Consider the following 20,374-nt stretch of genomic DNA (forward strand, 5'->3'; position numbering starts at 1 on the left):
TTGAATATTAATATTAGTAATAATGTAATAATATTAATAAGAGATTAAAATTTAAAATAAAACTTAAAAAGTTTATCTTTATACACATATTATAAAAAAAGTTTCAAGTGCACTAAAACTGAAAGTATAATGATTTGTACTTCAGATGTATATGGAACGTCTGATGAAAGTTTCTAAAGTCACTTGTTGAACCATTTTGTTCATCGGATACGCCTATACTTGAATTGACACGATAGTATGCATCTCCCTATTTGCCGCAGCGATCGAGGTTCCATTAGTATAGCGAAACGTCGAAGCAACGTGACCTTTTTCCCAAGATTTACGACAGATCGAGCAAGTCCTTCCAATTCTTCCAATTAAACGCAAACGTCCACTTTGCACGATCCTCGAGAGTGCCTCGAGTGAAATACGCAGTGAACTTTGTGAAATGTATGATACATCGGTTGCTATCGAGCAACATTCGCGTGCCCGAGTGTACGTACAATACACAGTGGGCAGTACGTCCGTTTTATATTTGCATATACACGTACGGCTTGTCAAAGAAAATTGCAGCGTTGATTAAACGTTGCGCGGAAACGACGCAGGAATCCCGAGGTTGAAGAAGAAAAAAAAATCGTTGCAATGCGTTAGAATTATAAATGCGCGGAACGATGTGACTTCAGATACATTGTGCCCTTTGAGAAAGGAATTATATAATGGGTTCTCGATGACTCGTGGTATTAAGATTCTCAGGATAGGCCCGTATGTGAAACGAATCACGTGAAAAACAGATCGTCGTTTGAATTTTTGTGAAATTTAGAGACGAACGAATGGCCCACGCATTGCGAATCGTATATAAAGGAAAGACCATCTTTGAAAGCTAAAGAGAGAGAGAGAGAATCGAAAACAATTTTGAGTCCCTACGTCGTTAAAATCTTATAAAAATTCCAAATAAGGCAAAAGAATTAAAGAAATATTTTAATAAAAATGCTCTACGTACGATTAGCTGTACTGGGGAACTGACAATTGTGCGTAATTTTTTGAAAAATTAAAGAGAGTAAAGAGAGAGAATTCACAGGAATCTTGATTAAAAAAAATATTCTAAATATAGAGAAAATATCTTCAATATAAATAAATATGAATGAAGAATATTCTTAATATAAATAAAGAGAGACTTGTCACAAGTCATTAAAATTAAAATGAAATAATGTAATTTTTGAAAAATTAAAAGGGCCAAAGAGGAATCTTCGTCAGGAAAAATAAATAAAGATATATTATTTTTTATGTATATAAGAATGAAATAACACACCAAACAAAATAAAAATAAAAATAAAACAAAATATTAAACAAAATAAAAATGAAATAATAACAAAACAGAAATAAAATAAAATACCAAACGAAATAAAAATAAAATAAAATACCAAAAATAACAAAAAATCGTTAAAGCACCCAGTCGCTCTATCCAAACAGACTCCAAACACAAAGCCAAGTGTCCTAAAATTCGAAAATCAAGGCCAGGATAAACCCGAGGAAAGAGGAAGTGAGCACTCGAAAGACGCCTTCCGTGTGACTTCACGGTCAACGCCTATCGCTGCTCGTTACTCACGAAAGTCTCCGTTTCCCGTTTTCCCGATTTCGTTGGCCAAACCGAGCCGCGTGTCCTCGTAAATAAAGAGAAAAAGAAAAAAAGGAAAAAAAAAAATGAGACTCGGCTTCATCCTGTTGCTCGTCGAGACGTCAACGAACCTGAACCGTGCATTATCACCTTGACTCGCGAGGCTCATTACGACGCGTCGGCTGTCTAATCGTTTATTCCGCGCGGCGTGTTTCCCTGACCTACATGCTCCTTTTCCTCTGCCTACAGCTGCGTGCAACACCACGCGGGTTCTAGCTTGTTGCCCGAGAGCGGGATTCCAACGCGGTAAAAGCCGCGATCGACGCGAGAATTCAACGCGAGCGCGTTCGCGAGAGCAGCAGCGAAATCTCGTGAGTCATTTGCTCGGACAGTTTCCTGCGAGAACGATGAATAGAGGGGACGAGAACGGTTCTAACACAGGTGATGTCATTTGCTTACAGCTAGGTAGGAGAAATGGATTTGCGAGTTTGTCGCGATTGCTTTGCTGTTGAACGTTAGGGCTGGTTTGCATTTTAACGCTGGAATTTCGCGAGATTGGTTAGAATGAGTGATATAAACTTTAAATTTAAATTTAGAGTTTCTACAGCTAGAATTTCGAGAGATTGGCCATCAAAATGAGTGACTTGAATTTTTCGTAGAAAATTTTCGTAGATTCTCGAACGAGCGATTTTCAACAATTTCCTTTTGGAAGTTTCAATGATCTTCAATATTACGTAAATATTTTGTACTTAAGTAAGTATTTTAATAATAATAAAATATAAATAAACGTTGTCATAAATATTATAGTAACACGTTAAAATATATAATATATATAATATATAATATTGTAATATATATAATATGTTATATATATATATATAATAATATATTATAATATATAATATATATAATATTATAATAATAGTTTCACTGATTTTTATATTAATATTACGTAGATATTTTGTACCTAAGTAAGTATTTTTAATAATAATAAAATATAAATAAACGTTGTCACAGATATTATAATAACACATTAAAATATTAATAACACAGATATTATAATAACACAATAAAATATATATAATATATATTTATAATATTATAATATTATAATACGTTAAAATATTATAATATTGATATAAATAAACATTATAATGAATATTTGTTATAATAAAATAGTGCAATAATTAATGTGATAACGTACTATATAATAACTTATACAATGAAAGTAAATATCTTTATACAGACAAAAGCATTCTTATCGTTGCAATTTATTTATTATTCATTGCACTCTAATCAGTCGTCGATAGTTTCAGTGTTTGAATATTTAATACAAATGGGTTTCAACTAATTGCAAGTTGAATGCAACTGGGTTTTAGTTGGCGTCAGTTGAACATTGATTAGACTTGGACGACTACGAATGAATTCTAATCAACTTTCATTGGATTTAGGTAAAGTTCGATTAGATTAGAACTGTTGAGAAATTGGATTTAATTGGGTGAATTCTAACTAGAGTTGGCTCAGTAAAAGAAATTCCAATTGACCGTGACTTCGTTCTATTTAGGTTTCGTCGAATTTGATATAGTTGACTCTGAACAAGTTTAATCGCCATCTACATTATGAATTCAAACATGTTCCTCTACTTCTGATTCCTCGGATATGTTAAAAAAAAAAAATTCGCCTTGAATTGATAGAAATAGATTTTAAAACTAAAATCACCAAATTCAACGGCTTCGATTCGTAATCATAAAATTCAAGAAACTTCGATTGAAATCGTGAAACATAAATGGAATTAAGTTAAAGTCGATGAAACCTCAGGCCTGAAGAAATTGAAATTTCAATGAAATCGAGCGTGTTTGATGAGAGAACGATCGATGCGTGATGATCGTGTGAATGATCTTCATCCCACGTATTACGATTACGATTAATTAATAATTGTACTAACCGTTTGCAAATTCGTGGCGATGAACACGGTATAGACGCAGCAACTTCCCAATTGATATACCATGAGAAACACGTTTATCGTGTGGCTGCAAAACAAAGGATTTTTCACCGTTGAAATTTTCGCAAACAGCTCCCATTGTATTGTACGTTGAAGATAATCTCGATTGCGTGTTTACTCGCGCGCAAGTGTAACTATACTTCGGACATTTTGTTAGATCTTGGCACACTTAACGTATACGATCTTGAGTAGTTTCATTAATAAATAAATCGTAAATGTGAATGAACGTTCAAATATAATGAAATAATAAATAATGATAAAATAAGTAAATATCATAATAAAATATAATAAATAATATAATAAAAGTATGATAAAATAAATAAATAATATAACAAAAATATAACAAACTATGTATTATATATCAAAGAAAAGAGAGGATTTTATAATTAAATTTTATAATTAAAATTTTCTATTCCTCGTTAAATTTCCGAAATATTGTCTAAAATCGTGTTATAAAAAAATATTTCGAGTTCTACGAAAATCGTAAATATGTAACTAGAGAGAGACAGAAGCTTAGAAAAATTATACATCAAAAATGTTTCAAAATTCTCGCGTGAAATTTGATTTTTCAATCGAAATACTCACATAGAAGCCTTGGCAAATCGCCTGAGCGGCGCTGGACCCTCCGACAGAGCAGCTTCCGCCGTGGCAGGATAAGACAACGAGGCGACCTTTTTCCTCTTGCAGAGCTCGTACTGCGAGCCGACCAATATCCGCATGCAATAAGTACAGAATACACCTATGATTATGGTTGCCACTATGCCAACACCATATCCAGCATGGTAGAAAGCCTTTGGCATCGCAAGGATCCCGGTGCCCAAGCTGCCTTTCAGCAGATGTAACAGCGTCTCCCAGGTCCTACAACGTTTAACGTAATATTTAATTACCGTTTTTCACTGTCAGAAAGCAAATGACCTCCAATTATAAAATACACGTACGAAATAATTCATCGTCGAAATGATATTTCGATATTTAATTCGACAGCGATGAATGATCAATGACGATTCGAATTGTATTTAGAAGGTAATAATTACCTTCGGACAACGTCGTAAACTTGAAACGAAGCTGAAAAACGAAGCTACGTAAAATTTGTCACGATCATCACGGAAGAAGGAAGAGATCTATCTTTCTATTATTCTTGCACAGGGATGTTTCTTCTTCCTTCTTCGAAAAAGGAAACTAATTAAGGGATCTTGAGGCTGACAAAGTTTGACGAAGATAAGAATGAGACAAGACTCATTTATCAAGAGTGTGTTAACATCAATGTTTAATCTGGATGATATTAAATACGATTAAACACGATTCCTCGCGAACTGACGATTCCAAAGACGAAGCGTCGTCGACCTTTGTCCACGCGCGTGGAGCAGCATTTTTCGGTGCTGTGTCTCCCCCGAGAGCACGGGGAATCCTATCCTTCCGTTTCGTGACTAATCGTAATAAATTGCCATGTAATTTGTGTCCAGAGGGACGCGGTCGGAATAAACGAAACGTCGCCGTTTTCGCATGCGTGCCGCGTTCGACGTTATGCGAACGCTGGCGATTTCGTTAACCCACCGAACGACGTCCGATTTGCATTTTTCCTCTCCTTTTATTTTGATGCTCGTGCAAATTTCGATCTCCTTCGTATTTTGGACACTTTCGTACGAATTTTTGCATTATTTTATACATATATAATTCGGTGTATAATTTTTCATAAACTTCTCACAAACGCGTAAAAATCCACAGTCTAATTAGATCGATTCAGTTTCGCGTGAATTTTGTAATTCAGATGGATTTTTATATATTATAGTATATTCTTTTTTATATTTTATACAATATATAATTAATAGTTATATAAGTAATAATTATATTAATATAATATTCTATATTATAGTATATTTATTTTTTATTTATATATTATATTTTATATAATATATATACTATAGTTAATAATATATAATATTCTATATTATAGTATATTTATTTTTTTATTATTTATATTTATATATTACTTTTTATTTTTATATTATATTTTTTCACTTATATATTATATAAAATATATATTTATATACTATTTTATATATATATATACTATAGTTAATAGTATATAATATTCTATATTATATACTATCTTTTTTATTTATATATTATAGTTTGCGTGAAATCTGAATGCAAAAGTATCGTAGACGTGTAAAATCTGGTATCGTTGCAGCATTTAGGAAATAAAATCGATCGTCTGCCTAAATTTTATGTTTCAAACAACGTTTCACAAAAATATGAATTCTGTATAAATCTTCAAAAGTCTGCTTACGAGAATTGTATGGCGAAAATGACAGGGGAAAGGAATCACAGGTGAAAATGAGAGAATTAACACTCACGTAGTTGGATGTGTAACGTCTCTATGATCGTAAGGATTGTAATCCTCTTCGTACTCCTGTACGCTTTTCTTCTTCTCCTCAAGCTCCAGCACGTATATGTTGGACTTGTGGGATGAATCGTAACTAGAATTTAAAAGCAAAGAGATATTCTCACTATCGTTCGATAGTTTTTAATATCATGATTGATGTTACTTGAGGCTACTTTAAACCGAGAACAATTAAATCAAATTGCGTATTCAATCGCTACCTAAAATAATTTCACAACGAACGTTTGACAAATATAACGATAATATCGTGTACATACCCATTTTGGTTGTTCTTGGACGACCACCTTCTAGTATCCAAAGCATCCTGAAACACAATCAAGTTTTTCACACGTTAATTATAAATTGCAAGAACACAACCAAGTTCTATACAAGTACACGTATCAACCACTTGCGCTGACAACTGATTGCGGACCATAACGAGCGACCAAACCGTATACAATAATTTGTCGCTTTCTGTTTGAACTCATCACGGTATGATATCGCTGGATAAAAATTATTGAGAAGTAATAAATTTATTATTTTTATTATTCTGCCTGGGTTATAACAAATATACTTAAAATTATAATAAACACACTTAAATATACTTAAATATGATATAATATTTATATTTAAGTGTATTCACTTTTCAGTATATATGTTTACTACGTTATACTATTTATTTCTTAGTACATATATTTTAGTATATAAATATTATATTTAAGTATATTTATTATGTTAATAAATATACTTAAATATACTCAAAACTGAGAAAATATTGCAATTTTGAGAGAAAATTTCTCGAGCGCAACAGGTTGAAATCAGAATTCTTCAAGTTTTCTTCAACAAAATTCATCTTCAAGACACCTCTTTATATTTAATTTCCAACTGAATCTGATTAATATCTAACTCGTGACGAACGCGTGAAAAATTCTGCAAGTGATCCTGCAAATGAATCAGTCGCCTAATTGGTCACCGTGAAACGAATATACGATAAGAATCGGCAACCGTCGTGATAATCGAGCTTATCAAATTCAGAAACGCGGATTCACGTGGATTGTTGCTGAAATATTCGGTCGATTTGCAAGTCCGCCGCGATGAATAACAAATAATTCACGCGTAAACATGGCTCTCGTACGTGATAAATCGATCAAGTTCCTCGACGGCAAGCATGTCGAATCTGCGTGACTTTGTGTTTAGTCTACTTTCGTTGAATACGCGATGAATCCTCGCGATGACGACGATCTTCTTTTTTCTCTCTCGTAAAAAGGTGTACCTTGAACATTTACGACGAATAAATTTGATCTTATCGGAGCTATGAATTACACGCGCGTGTCTTGACCGTTCATTAACTGCTGAAAACGAGTTTATGAGCTTGCGGATGTCGTCCCAGTGATTTAGAAGTTGCACTCGAAGTAGGATGAAAATGCTGTTAATTGTTTCAATAAACAGTCATTGTTAGATTAATTGTTACGTTTGTAATAATATCGAAAAATCTATGAATTGTTGTTTTAATCATTTAGAGAGACTTTCACACGCATAATTATTGCAAAAGCAAGATAAAAATGGACTTGATTGTTTTAAGTAGCTTTTTAAGTAGTTTTATTGTTAAATAATTATTATTTTATAATTATTTTATAATTATTTTATAATTATTATTTTATAATTATTTTATAACTATTCTATAATTATTATTTTATAATTATTTTACAATTATTATTTTATAATTATTTTATAATTATTTTATAATTATTCTATAATTATTTTATAATTATTTTATAATTATTCTATAATTATTTTATAATTATTTTATAATTATTCTATAATTATTTTATAATTATTTTATAATTATTCTATAATTATTTTATAATTATTTTATAATTATTCTATAATTATTTTATAATTATTTTATAATTATTCTATAATTATTTTATAATTATTTTATAATTATTAAATAATAAAGAATATTGATGATTATTAGACACGTTCAATGTACGTGTATATTCAAAATAATTTACAACAATTTGCGATAATATCAGTGTTGATTGTATTGATTAAAACAGTGACGAAAGAGTGTCGATTATTATATCACGGATACAGATAATGGATAAAATTGCCAAAATGATAAATTAAAGTCAAATGGAGCTATCTAACAGCTCTTCGTTTGCGTATCAATTTTGCTGCAAGGGAAATTGAACTTAAAAAAAAAAGATATAATTCCAGAAATCTCCTACACTTTCGGAAAGTGTATACTAAAAGTATCTCTTTGACGATTCCATGTTGTTGTTATTATATCTGCCTCAATTCAAACACTGCACAGTCTGTTAAACGCTATAATTCATTGTTGAAACATTGATGAATTATTACGCGAGGATGGAAGTGAAATCCTTATCGTCGGAACTGTTTCTCGACAAAATATTGTTTCAGTGTGTTAGTTCATAGTTAATTGAGAAAATCAACACAGAACATATTCGGGAAAATTACTGTGGATATGTTGCAGACTGTCGATAAACATCCATTAACAGGTATACACAATTACTCCAATACCTGTATTTCAGATAAAGAACATAACAAGATGAGAAAAGTGCATGGAAAAATAAGCTGGAAAGAAATTTTTTTTTTAAATCGATGTTACACATTTTAATAAAAAAAAAAAAAGATACTTCGTGCATGAGTAAATATAAATACATCGTGAGTAAATAACGAATAAATACAGATGCATCATAAGTAAATATAATAAATGTAAACTAGTATGAATAAATATATAAATATATAAAATAAATACATAAATACATATAAATATATAAAATAAATATATATATATATTTATAATGATATAAAAATATTACAAATATATTGTAAACATTTCAGATAGAAAACGCAATGAGAGAACGTATGATAGAAAATAGAGTGAAATGACAGTGAAAGAAAATCGAGATTGTGTTTAATATAATAAACAATATTTCACGCGTGTAGATGCAATGTAGGTGCAATTTAAAATGAAAAACACAGTAAGAAATTGAAAAATCGAGGCTAATATCCTCGCACAGGAGCATAAATATTTCACACATTCCACGCATAGAAGACACAGCTGGAGTTGATAAGGACAACCAGTGGCAAATAAAATGCGAAAAGAGATAAACAGAAGTTACATCACAGTTTAGTGAAAAAGTTCTGTGACAGGAAGACGTAACAGCAACGGTGTCGTCATCGATCGTGTTATGACATGAAACTTTCCACTATACTTCGTACATACATACGTAGAATAGAGAAAATGACGCACCGGAGCCTGCGTGTCTCCCGCACGAACCGCTGTTTCGTAACCTACTAACAATGTTATACCACGATGCACGCTATTCACCTTTCTTCCTTTCAAATATGCATAAATATGTTGTAGTCGTAGATTAGATTGTTAAAGGAAAGAATAAAAGAGAAGGATGGGAAAACTCGTTTTTTTGCGCAGCAATTTGAAGTATTGATAACGCATTGATCATTTGTTGGAACTTGTTAAAGACACTTGAAAAAGTTTCGAAGTAAGTGGAGAAGATTTCGAAGTTGTTGGAAAGTTTCAAGTTTTCGACTTTACATGATTATATTATACATGAAATGTATAGTATAATTATAACAAGTCGCATTCGTGCTCAATTCAGAATAATTTACGTTTCTATTATTTTATAATGTTATATCTCTAGACTGAAAACGAATAAATTATTATTTGACTAAATTCGAGATAAATTTGAATTTCCGATTTATAAATCGGTATAATTATAGAAATTATGAAGGAAAAATTATAAAAATTATAAATATATATTATCATTATATCATTTGATTTAAGAAATTGTTATAACATGATTATTACAATTCATAACAAGGTTATTATTCTTGTGAGAATATACGTATCACGTTGTTATCATTTTATAACATTACTATATTATACGAAATATTTTATAATAATATTGTAACAAATTAATATTACAGTATTATAATAATATAAAATATTATATGTTATATTATAATAAATTAATTTATAATATTATAATAATATAATATAAAAATTTTATATAATATAAAAATATAATATAAAATATAAAATATATATATAAAAAAATTTTATATTATAAAATAAATTTTATGTAATATAATATTATAAAAAGTTGTTAAGAGGCCACAGTAATCGAAAAATCCCCGAGAGAACTTTCCAACTCGTACACGATCATACTATGCAAATTGTTGCTGTTTAAAATTAGTCGTGTGCGTTGAATAATCGTTCGAGCGAATGCTGTTTGATTTTGAACGATGAATAAATTATTGTGAAAGAATACTGTAGACAGGACTAAACACACTATTACCGACGTCGATTATTCTTGACGAGAGATATGTAGAAAATTACTCTTTATGACCGATTAGAATTATAAACGACGACATACGTTGATGTGCAAAAGACTCGAATCATTTATCAAACGACGTTTGCTTTCGTGACGATTGCCAATCCCGTTCAATCCTTGTATCATTCATTTTCTATATCAAATTTTCCATGTCGTTGATTCTCCCCTCAGTCTTTCATCTCTCATTTTCATTATTTATTACCCGCAAAGATTTCCATCGTTTCTCATTACCATAACGATGTTTCATAAATACCATAAATTTCCTTCGTATTAAACGAGCTGACAACGAACCATTCAATCGTCAGCTCGATGACGATGTTAATACCAGAGGAATACTACCAGCGTCATTTAATCAATGAAGGAATGTAATTAACCGATAAGCATCCACTCGCCCAGATAAACATCTTTATCACCTTATTAATTTATGATTCTTGATTAACCGCACGCTCGTAATCACGAGATAAAGACGGATTCCTCGACATCTGTCCACTCTGCAATTAAAGTCATCAGATTAATTTCGCCGAGAGTGGAAACTGCAGATAATCTCGATTGTTTACAACGTTCAACATCGACAAGTTAAATCGTTATCGACATTATCGATGTTTCGGGAGCTGACGACCAATTTGCAAATTCATCGTAAAAAGAATGATATTGAAACAGAAATCAATGTAAATTTAACAGCGAGTTGCACGAAATATGTTACTAAATGTATAATATAATATATATAATATTGTGTTATAATATTATAATATTGCAATATTGTAATATTATAATATTGTATTATAATATTACAATATTACAATATTGTATTATAATATTACAATATTACAATATTGTAATATTGTAATATTATATATATATATATATATATATATATATATATATATATAACATATATAGTATAACATATATATATATATATATATAACATATATATTAATATAAATTATTAATTATAAAATATGTATACCTAATAAAATAAGACTATAATATACATGATGTATNATACATCATGTATATTATAGTCTTATTTTATTAGGTATACATATTTTATAATTAATAATTTATATTAATATATATGTTATAGTAACATCGTGGATAATATATAACAATCTAAGAAAGATATTTAAAAGAATGAGAATTGAGAACGGCCTCTGCAAATTTTCCACTCTTGACTCTGTTTCCCTAGGTATTCCCAACTGACCCAGTTGACAGATAAAAATCGTAAGAGACCAGATAAAGCCCGTGTTTACTTCTAATTTCTCGCTTCAAGAATCATTACGTATACCTGATAAACAGCGCACGATTAATACGACTGACGAAACGTATGTATGTCGCAATCTCTGGCACGAGCGACAATGAAACAAACAGAAGATTTTTGATTCTCTCTGGCGATATCGATGTCCTTTGCGTTACATCATTGTCGATACAATCCGACTGTGTTTCAAGTTTATTCCCTTTAAAATTCGCGGAACTAATCGTAGGACTAAAATTCGTGGAACATCCTGATGGGTGTTGTTACAGCAATTTGCAATGATAATCTTCGTGGTGATTCAACAATAAAAGTTTAATTGCAGGAAGAACTTTATCGCGCGAAGGGATTGCGCAATTTTTTCCTTTGTGAAAAAAATTACATTCTATGGCGAGAGGGAGAGAAAGAGAGAGAGATTCTATCTACGAAAAGTTTCAATCCTTCGAATACAGGGTGACGTTCTTCGAACGTCAGACGGAATATACTGTCGCATCACTGAAGATGCAAAAGATAGTCACGCCTGTCTGACCAACAACGTCCCTATCCACTGTTCCGCTAACAGTAGAAAGAACACGAAGCTCTGAATTTACATATGTCACATGTAAAAATAGCAATCGACGAGTCTTTAACAATTAACAAAGAGTCGTATAATTTGGAAAATTTTGAAATTACTCGACAGTTTAAGTAGCAGAAGAACGACAACTGGAACGATAATTCTTCGATTAATAATCTACAAAAGCGAAATAATTTACAGATTTATATCCGTAGCTATTGATTTCACAGTTAATTGGTTAAAAGTTTTACTTTAATAATAAATTTATATAATTAACTTGCTTGACGTTGATTTGACAATTAATTGGTTAAAAGTTTTACTTTAATAATAAATTTATATAATTAACTTGCTTGACGTTGATTTGACAATTAATTTATTAAAAGTTTTATTTTAATAATAAATTAAAAATAATTTATTTTAATAATAATAAATAATATAACAAATTTATACATAATATATATATATATATATATATATATATATATATATATATATATATATTTTAATTTGTTCGACATTGATCTAATAATTAATTGGTTAAACGTTTAATTAATTTGAATAATTGTAATAAATAAGTGTGTTAATTAGAAATAATTAATTACAGATGAAAACAGTTAAAAATCCCGAGAATGTTAATCCCAAATATTGTACTTCAAACTTAGTAATTATCAACCGTCATCTCCAAGAACATAATCGTTCGCAATCAATTCATTAATAGCTAAACTAAATGTGTACAAGGTACTCATAAAAATACCATAGTTTATTACGATCAACGTCAATCAAATTCGAATGAAATTGTGCATACGTCACAAACGGAGAAATGCAAATACGTTCCCGAGAATAGTAGGGGCTGCAGCTTGATTAACATAAACGTGCCGATTTTATCATCCATCGATGTCGATATAAATGCCTACAGAGCTATGACGGAATCCGAGACAAATGTTACAATATATATATGTACTTTAAAAGACCGCTTGACGTCAGGATAATGCGAGTCGTTTCAAGAAAAATTTGGCACAACGAACATTTTTATTTAGTCAATTAATAATTGACAATTGTAGAAAGACAAAGATAGTCGATCGATATAGCTACGTGAATATAATTGCTCACGTTATGCGTCGTCAATTAACAATATCCAATGACGTCATTGAGAACTGTTAACTATGGTCGTGGCATAGATAAATTAAGTTACCACTGTTCGCGCGTTGACAATAAATGGATTAGGTATTTATTGTTACCAGTCGTTCGTTGACCTATTTTTTTAATAACAAGATCCTAGTTCAATGTTCCTTTTTTTTTTTTGGATTTATGTATGTCACTGCATTTGCAATTCTTTTCAATCAATTTTATTAATGCTGAAATTACAAAGAGAAATTCTTTCATCCTTTCGTTCTGTAATTTTACACAAGAATACAACAAGAAATTGAATAATGAGAAAATAAAATTATTAAGTTAATATTAAATACAGTGTTACATGCTTAAGTATCATTAAGAACCAAGCAAGTTCAATTTATATTAATTAATTAATTTATTATATTTTAATTATTTTACACGTACTTGGATAATTTTTAATTTCGTAAAATTATAGAAGTTGAAAGACTTTCGTAGAATTATAGAAGTTGCAAATTTTTAACAGTCCTCTTGCCAAAAATTATTACTTGCCAACACATAACCTGATTGAAAAGAATTGCAAACGTTGTACTTTAACTTGTTGGCTTAAATATTTAGAGAATTCCACAACCATGTAAATGTTCTACGACTTAAGAAATAATTTAAATTACGAAACTAGAAGTCGTCGAATATTCTGTTTGTTTCTTCAAAATTATGTGCAGTAGTTGAAGTGATAAATGTCCGCAATCATTGCAATTATACTAATCACACGAATATCTAATCGTGCAAAAAAACAAAAAAAAAAAAGAAAAGAAGAATTGTCCAGAAAATACTGAAAAAAATATAAATTTTAAAAGAAATGAAAGATATAAAGTTACGGCAAGTGTTGAGCGAAATATCTAAACAAAATAAAAGTATAAAATTTCCGTTAATTTATAAATGTAAAATCATTTGATAGTCCAGATATTATATCGTATACAACAATTCAGAGAAATATAAATTATCAGGCAATTTGCATTATCGAATGAAATAAACTTCAATGCCATTGCTTGATAAAGCAACAAACGTGGAGAAACTCTCAAAAACAATTTTAGACACGCGAATGAAAAAAACTAATAATGTTTGCAATTTTTCAAAGATATTTTCTCTCCACTTTGCATGCATCATTGTGCGTGTACAAATACAATTATTAGATTGCAAAATTACGTTATCATCAGCTTCAATGAAATCACTTGCAGGCAGAGGCATCGCGACCTGATAATATTAAGATTTTCATCAAATCTTGATTGATCTATCCCCATTTGACAGCCAATAATTAATTCCAGGCAATAAGCCTTATAATTATTTTTATTATCCGAAGCTTGAAGTCTGATTATCAGTCTGTTGAAACTGAACTATTAATTTTTCTCGCTTTGTTGTTTCAAGCACCTATTGTTAAACCGGATTATACCGAATCACGCCTTTTAACAGAAGCAGAGTCTGATTGCTACTTTTCTTTTACGATTTTTGCGCGTCATTAATATCGTACTCTCGTTACAGTGTGTAAGTTAACAAATAAGCTAATAAATTATATCGTGTTCGTGAGTAAACGTAAAATTTTTCTATAAAAATGGTAGAGAGTGTACAAATTTGGAAATATATAAAATGTCCAAACTTACAATGTTAATGTAACGAATTTAATTCGTAAACTTGCGTGGTAATGATTAAAAGAACTGTTTGTGAAAATTTTGCCGAACACGTATAATTTAAAAAATATGTATGTAAAATATCCAAAGTAAAGTACAGCTTATAACATCGACGAAACGTACTCCATTTATTTTCTATTCTATTCTATTTCTCTTCGCTTTGCAAAGAATTTACATAAAAGCCCACAGTTTGATAATAATAATTCGTGATAAATAAACATATTATATCAATAACAATAATTAATTATGTTAATTTATAATTGTATTATATTACATTAACCACTTGCGCTGGCAACTGATTGCGGACCGTAACGAGTGACCAAACCGTATACAATAATTCGTCGTTTTCTGTTTGAGAAAATTCGAAATTACTGAGAAGTAATAAATTTATTATTTGTTTTGCCTGAGTTATACTTGACTATACTTAAAACTGAGAAAATATTACAATTTTCGAACAAAAACATTCTCGACGTGCGTGGCATTCCAACGCAAGAGATTAAATAACATTAATTATATTAATTACTATTATTGAAATATTATAAGTACAATATTATATTATATTATATTTTAGTAATTATTATTGAAATATTATAAGTACAATTTCACACATTCTGACGAATTCTAATTCGTCAACATCGAAATCATCGTTTGGAGATACATGATCTCTAACGATTTAAAAATCGACCAGTCGATCGATTCGCGGCTTCAAGGATTTCAAAAAATTGAAAATGGCAATCCTGTATGACCGGACGAGTTTAAAAGATAAAAAGATCTCATTTCTTCTTCAACTTAATTTGATCACGGCCGAAGTCTATGTGTTGTGCCAAAAATGGCGAGACGAGGCGCGACGTGGCCGAGACACGTAAGACACCGTGTTAAAACTGACACGTTACGCCAGTTTTAAGGAGATTAGCGAGAAATACGAGAGGAGGACATCCAGCAATTTAGCACCGGCTAATCGGCCGGAAGTCTCGTTAGACCAATGCTCCTCCATATGATTCGAGGTCTGAACGCTTCTCAGAATAAAATAAAAGGACCACGGGATTCTATGAAAATTATCGGAAGACAAACGCTGCTCTTACGAGAAAAGGGGCGCGAACATTTTTCACTTGATTTGTTATTGAAAACTTCAAACGATAACGCACGTTCTTTTTTTTTTTCTTTTTCCTAGAATAATTTGGACGTTTCGTCATCGAGTGAATCATCTTGTTCCATTTTTTTTTTATGTAACTTCAATGTCACATACACGAAGGCACGTGGATCGACTTTTCGTTTATAATTATTTTTATTTATTTTGTATTTAATTATTTGTTTTATTTATTTTATATTTATTTTATAATTATCTTTTATTTATTTTATATTTATTTTGTAATTATTTGTTTTATTTATTTTATAATTATTTAGTGGAATATTGGATTACTAACAGATGATGGGCAGATTATTGGAGACGTGTGTCTATAGCATTCTGGACAATTTTACTTTGTTACATTTGCTATTTAGTTTAATAAAAATTTAAAGAATTGCTCAAAGAATTCTTTAACATTTATTACTTTTTAACTAGCTTAACACTGAATATTAGATGGAAAGGATTCTAAGACATGTTTGAAACGTGAAATTTAAATAATTCTCTATCGTCTACAAAATCTATCACTTTCGATTAATTTAATGTCGAATATAAAGAAGATATTGTAAAGAATTCTAAACAGATCTTGCTGTTTGAAATTGAATATTATTTGAAATTTTATAAACTCTAAAATCTTCTAAAAATTCTACATTCGATAATTTCTATAACATTTATAAAAATCGTGAAATTCTGAGAAGTATAATCTAAAACGAGATAAAGTAATTCCTCTTAATTTACTATATCATTTTCTTAGTTGGATTTTGCAATTTTTTAAGTTTTTCGAACTTCAACTGTTTTACACATAATCTAATATAAATAAGAGATAAAATTGTGACTTATTTTCAAGCTATTTTAAATGTTAAAATTTTTAAGACATTGGATAAAAAATACTAACATTCTTTCAATTCTAAGAAATATAGTCTAGAATTATGACAGCTACTGTTTGAGTTTGAGTACCCACAAATTAAACTGTCCAAGATAAATAAAATTGCGAATAATTCCACAGGAGCTGAAAAAAAATTGTAAAATAAACATAGGGAAAAATTGTAAATTTATTCGGAATCTAAATAGAAAGTTGCTTCACGGTTGTTGGTCGATCGACAATTTCGAAAATTCCTATTTTACGAAAACTATTTTAATTAAAATGATAAAATCAGACATACATGTTTCCTTTCACTGTTTCACTAAAGTACATTTATGAATATTGCATGATTCCTAGACAAAACAGCAAATAAAACAGTAATAATTAGTATTAATAGATTTACTGTCACGAATTAAATTATAACACGATTGCAGGTAAAAATGAAGAGTAATTGAAGCTAAATTTTAAATAGTAGCAATGAAAAGACACTTGGATTTTTTAACTGAACGAAACTTGATTAAAAATTCACTGATAGTTTATTTATAGTTTATTCATAGCATTTAACTGTTAAGAAATATGTTAAAAAGTATGTTAAAATATGTTAAAAAGTATAAAAGTATGCTTCATACTAAATATAAAATAACACGAAATAGTATCGTCAATCATCGTGTTTTCTAAATTATGGTACTTCTTAATTTTCATACTTTCAATTCTTCAGCTCTTCTCGAAATTTCCGAATTTTGGAAATTTCAAGTTCGAGAGTTTAAAAGTCGAACTTCCGGATTTTCAAATTTTCAAAATTTCTCGCTCCCCCAAATTCTCTGGGTTCTCGAATTTAATTAAATTTCTCTGAGCTTCTCATTCGCAACCTCTCGGTTTCTTGAACTTTTTCTTAAACTTTTCGAATGCACGAATCTCTCAAATTCTGCCGAATTTCCACATTTCTTTTCCGAAATCGAAAACTCTTCCAGTCTCTCAGTCTCTCAGAGTCTGTCTCAACGCCGGAAATTTTATGACGTTCCGTCCGCTGCTTTAAATACAAAACTTGCTACCTCACTTTCAGTGTCATCGAATCTCCTGTTTAGTATGCCACTTCGCACGTTATCTAACACCTTCTTAATACCTAATCTACCGCCCACGCTAATAACTACGTATTTACCTAATCGCAGAATCAACATTTGCCTTTGAAACAATCCTTCCTTTCTCTCAAAACGGAACGCGCTCCGACAATGGCGTAAGAATTGAACGATAAATCAGCTTTTGGAAGATGAGACGAAAATATTAACACGTGTAGAAAAATCAATCTAGACGTTATCAAACACAGATAGCAAATCCTTTTATTTGCGCGACAGTTCGATCTTTAAGCGTGCAGGAATGTGAGGACATTCTGAAGTAGCAAAAATGATTTCTTTATCGCTCGATTGTTTTAATTCTATTTCTTCCTCTTATCGTTCGAGATTTTTCGATAAAGCTCGTCACCCGGTGTACAATATGCAGATTATGTTTGCGAGACACTTGGAAGCACTACGAACGAAATAAAAGAAAAGAAAATTAAATATAAAGAATGTTGGACAGAAAGAATATAAAATTAAATATTCTTAGGGGATAATTATTGTAATTATTTAATTAATTGTTGCCGAGAGTTAGTTTCTTTCTTTTTTGTTAATAGACTGCAAGGGAATCTTTCTTAATGGAAAAATTAATTTCCTTGATATTATTATTTTTATATTGTATTGTTATTTATTATTAGAAAAGTTTATTATCTTCTTATTAATAATAATATAATTATTGTCAGATTATTGTTCTCAATATTAGTAACGTGTAATTTAAAGTGAAATTTCGTACAGGCATAATTAATTAATTAAATGTTCGTGCAGTTTTGCATTTTTAAAAATGATAATGCAACCAAATAAATTTGGCCAAATTCGCTAAATTTTATTAAATCTTAAGTGAAGCTAAATATAAGTAGTTAAAAATTTGATCCACTTGCCAACCATTAAATGGAATGAAATAAACTTATGTGTGTTAAATGAATAAATAGAAATAAATAAATTAATAAATAGAAATAAACTTATGTGTGTTAAATGAATAAATAGAAATAAATAAATTAATAAATAGAAATAAATAATTAAATATAACTATATAGAAAATTAAAATATAAATAAATACAAAATTGGCCAAATTTACCTTGGATATTCTTTGAATTTTTCCGTATATAGATCCCGTATATTTTTCAATCTCTAGATTTACCGCAAACAAATTAAATAACCTAGTAATTAACTCGATTGATCCTAGCAATAATCCAGCATACAATTAATCTAGTAATCAATTAACGAAACGCTTATAAATAATCCAAACAAATGGAATATTTGGAACGTTTCGAGCTGTTCGAATTCGATTCGAACTGGATGTGGATTGTGGAATTCCTCCATTATGAAATCATCCGAGTTTGAGAGCAGAGCAAACATTACAACAGAACAAAACATTCAATTGACATAATAAGAAGCTGCCTCGTGCAAATATTAACGCTCGAATCGCGAGAATCGAGAATCGATCGATCTGTTCGAAAAATATTCCCGCGGAATATTTTCAATCGTCTGTCATAAATCTTTGTTTCTGGATCGTTAATCGACTCGTTAGTGAATCGATCGACTTCAACAGTAACAAATAGATTAATTTAATGAACCAAAGCTGCCCAAATAGCCTCACAAATAGCTTCTTGGTACATATTTCGGTGGTTACCCTAAGTTGATTGTTATATCGCCTGGAATATTGATAAACATATATTTGCTTATTGTTTTCCTCGTTCGACTTACACGCGCGTAAGGTTAGACACGAGTGTTAGTTACTCTAGAGTCACTCGAAACTCGAAAGTACCTCTATCAAACGTGTTTATCTGACTTCTATCAAATGTTAGATCCCTCGAGATTTCGCTCGAGTACTACTCGGAATAGTTCAGCTCCTTGTGTATGTTAAATCCAGCGGATTTTCAAAGTTTTAACACTTAGAACGCAGTCAAAACTGTTCTGCGAATTTCGACCGGTCTGTGATCAAACGATTTTATAGAAAGTTTTAAAGAGATCCTCTCGAAAATTTTATTCAAATTTCTTATTTCGCGGTAATTCATTGTTTTATTTCTTGGTTCTTCCTGGATTAATTATATTAATAAATTTATACGTAGACTAGAGAATAGTAAATATTATAATATCTAGAGAATAATAAATATTATAATATCTACGAACAATAGTCTACAGTATCTATCTTCTCGTAGTAAAATTTACAAACTATTAAAATCATTGTTAACAGTGAATTAGTAAAATACGTATGATGAAATACGTATGATGAAATTGATTGTTTTGCCTTGTACTATCAAATCATGCTCGTCGATCACATAAGCAAACTTTTATTTAAAATAAAAAAATATCAGT

The 20,374-nt window shown here is 30.0% G+C and overlaps 1 protein-coding gene across 1 annotated transcript in view; it reads right to left on the bottom strand.

The window, feature by feature from the left end:
* LOC122535684 (proton-coupled amino acid transporter-like protein CG1139) overlaps window positions 1-20,374 on the bottom strand; it is a 37,572-nt gene that overhangs the window by 12,778 nt on the left and 4,420 nt on the right. The window contains exons 2-5 of the mRNA XM_043667422.1: window positions 6,258-6,304; window positions 5,954-6,076; window positions 4,182-4,454; window positions 3,540-3,624 (exon numbers count right to left, since the gene is read on the bottom strand). Coding sequence (XP_043523357.1) covers window positions 3,540-3,624; window positions 4,182-4,454; window positions 5,954-6,076; window positions 6,258-6,304 — 528 coding nt within the window. The remainder of the gene's footprint in view (window positions 1-3,539; window positions 3,625-4,181; window positions 4,455-5,953; window positions 6,077-6,257; window positions 6,305-20,374) is intronic.

Source organism: Frieseomelitta varia, unplaced genomic scaffold, assembly GCF_011392965.1.
Source record: "Frieseomelitta varia isolate USP_RPSP 00005682 unplaced genomic scaffold, Fvar_1.2 scaffold_754, whole genome shotgun sequence".
NCBI classification, from domain to species: Eukaryota; Metazoa; Arthropoda; class Insecta; order Hymenoptera; family Apidae; genus Frieseomelitta; species Frieseomelitta varia.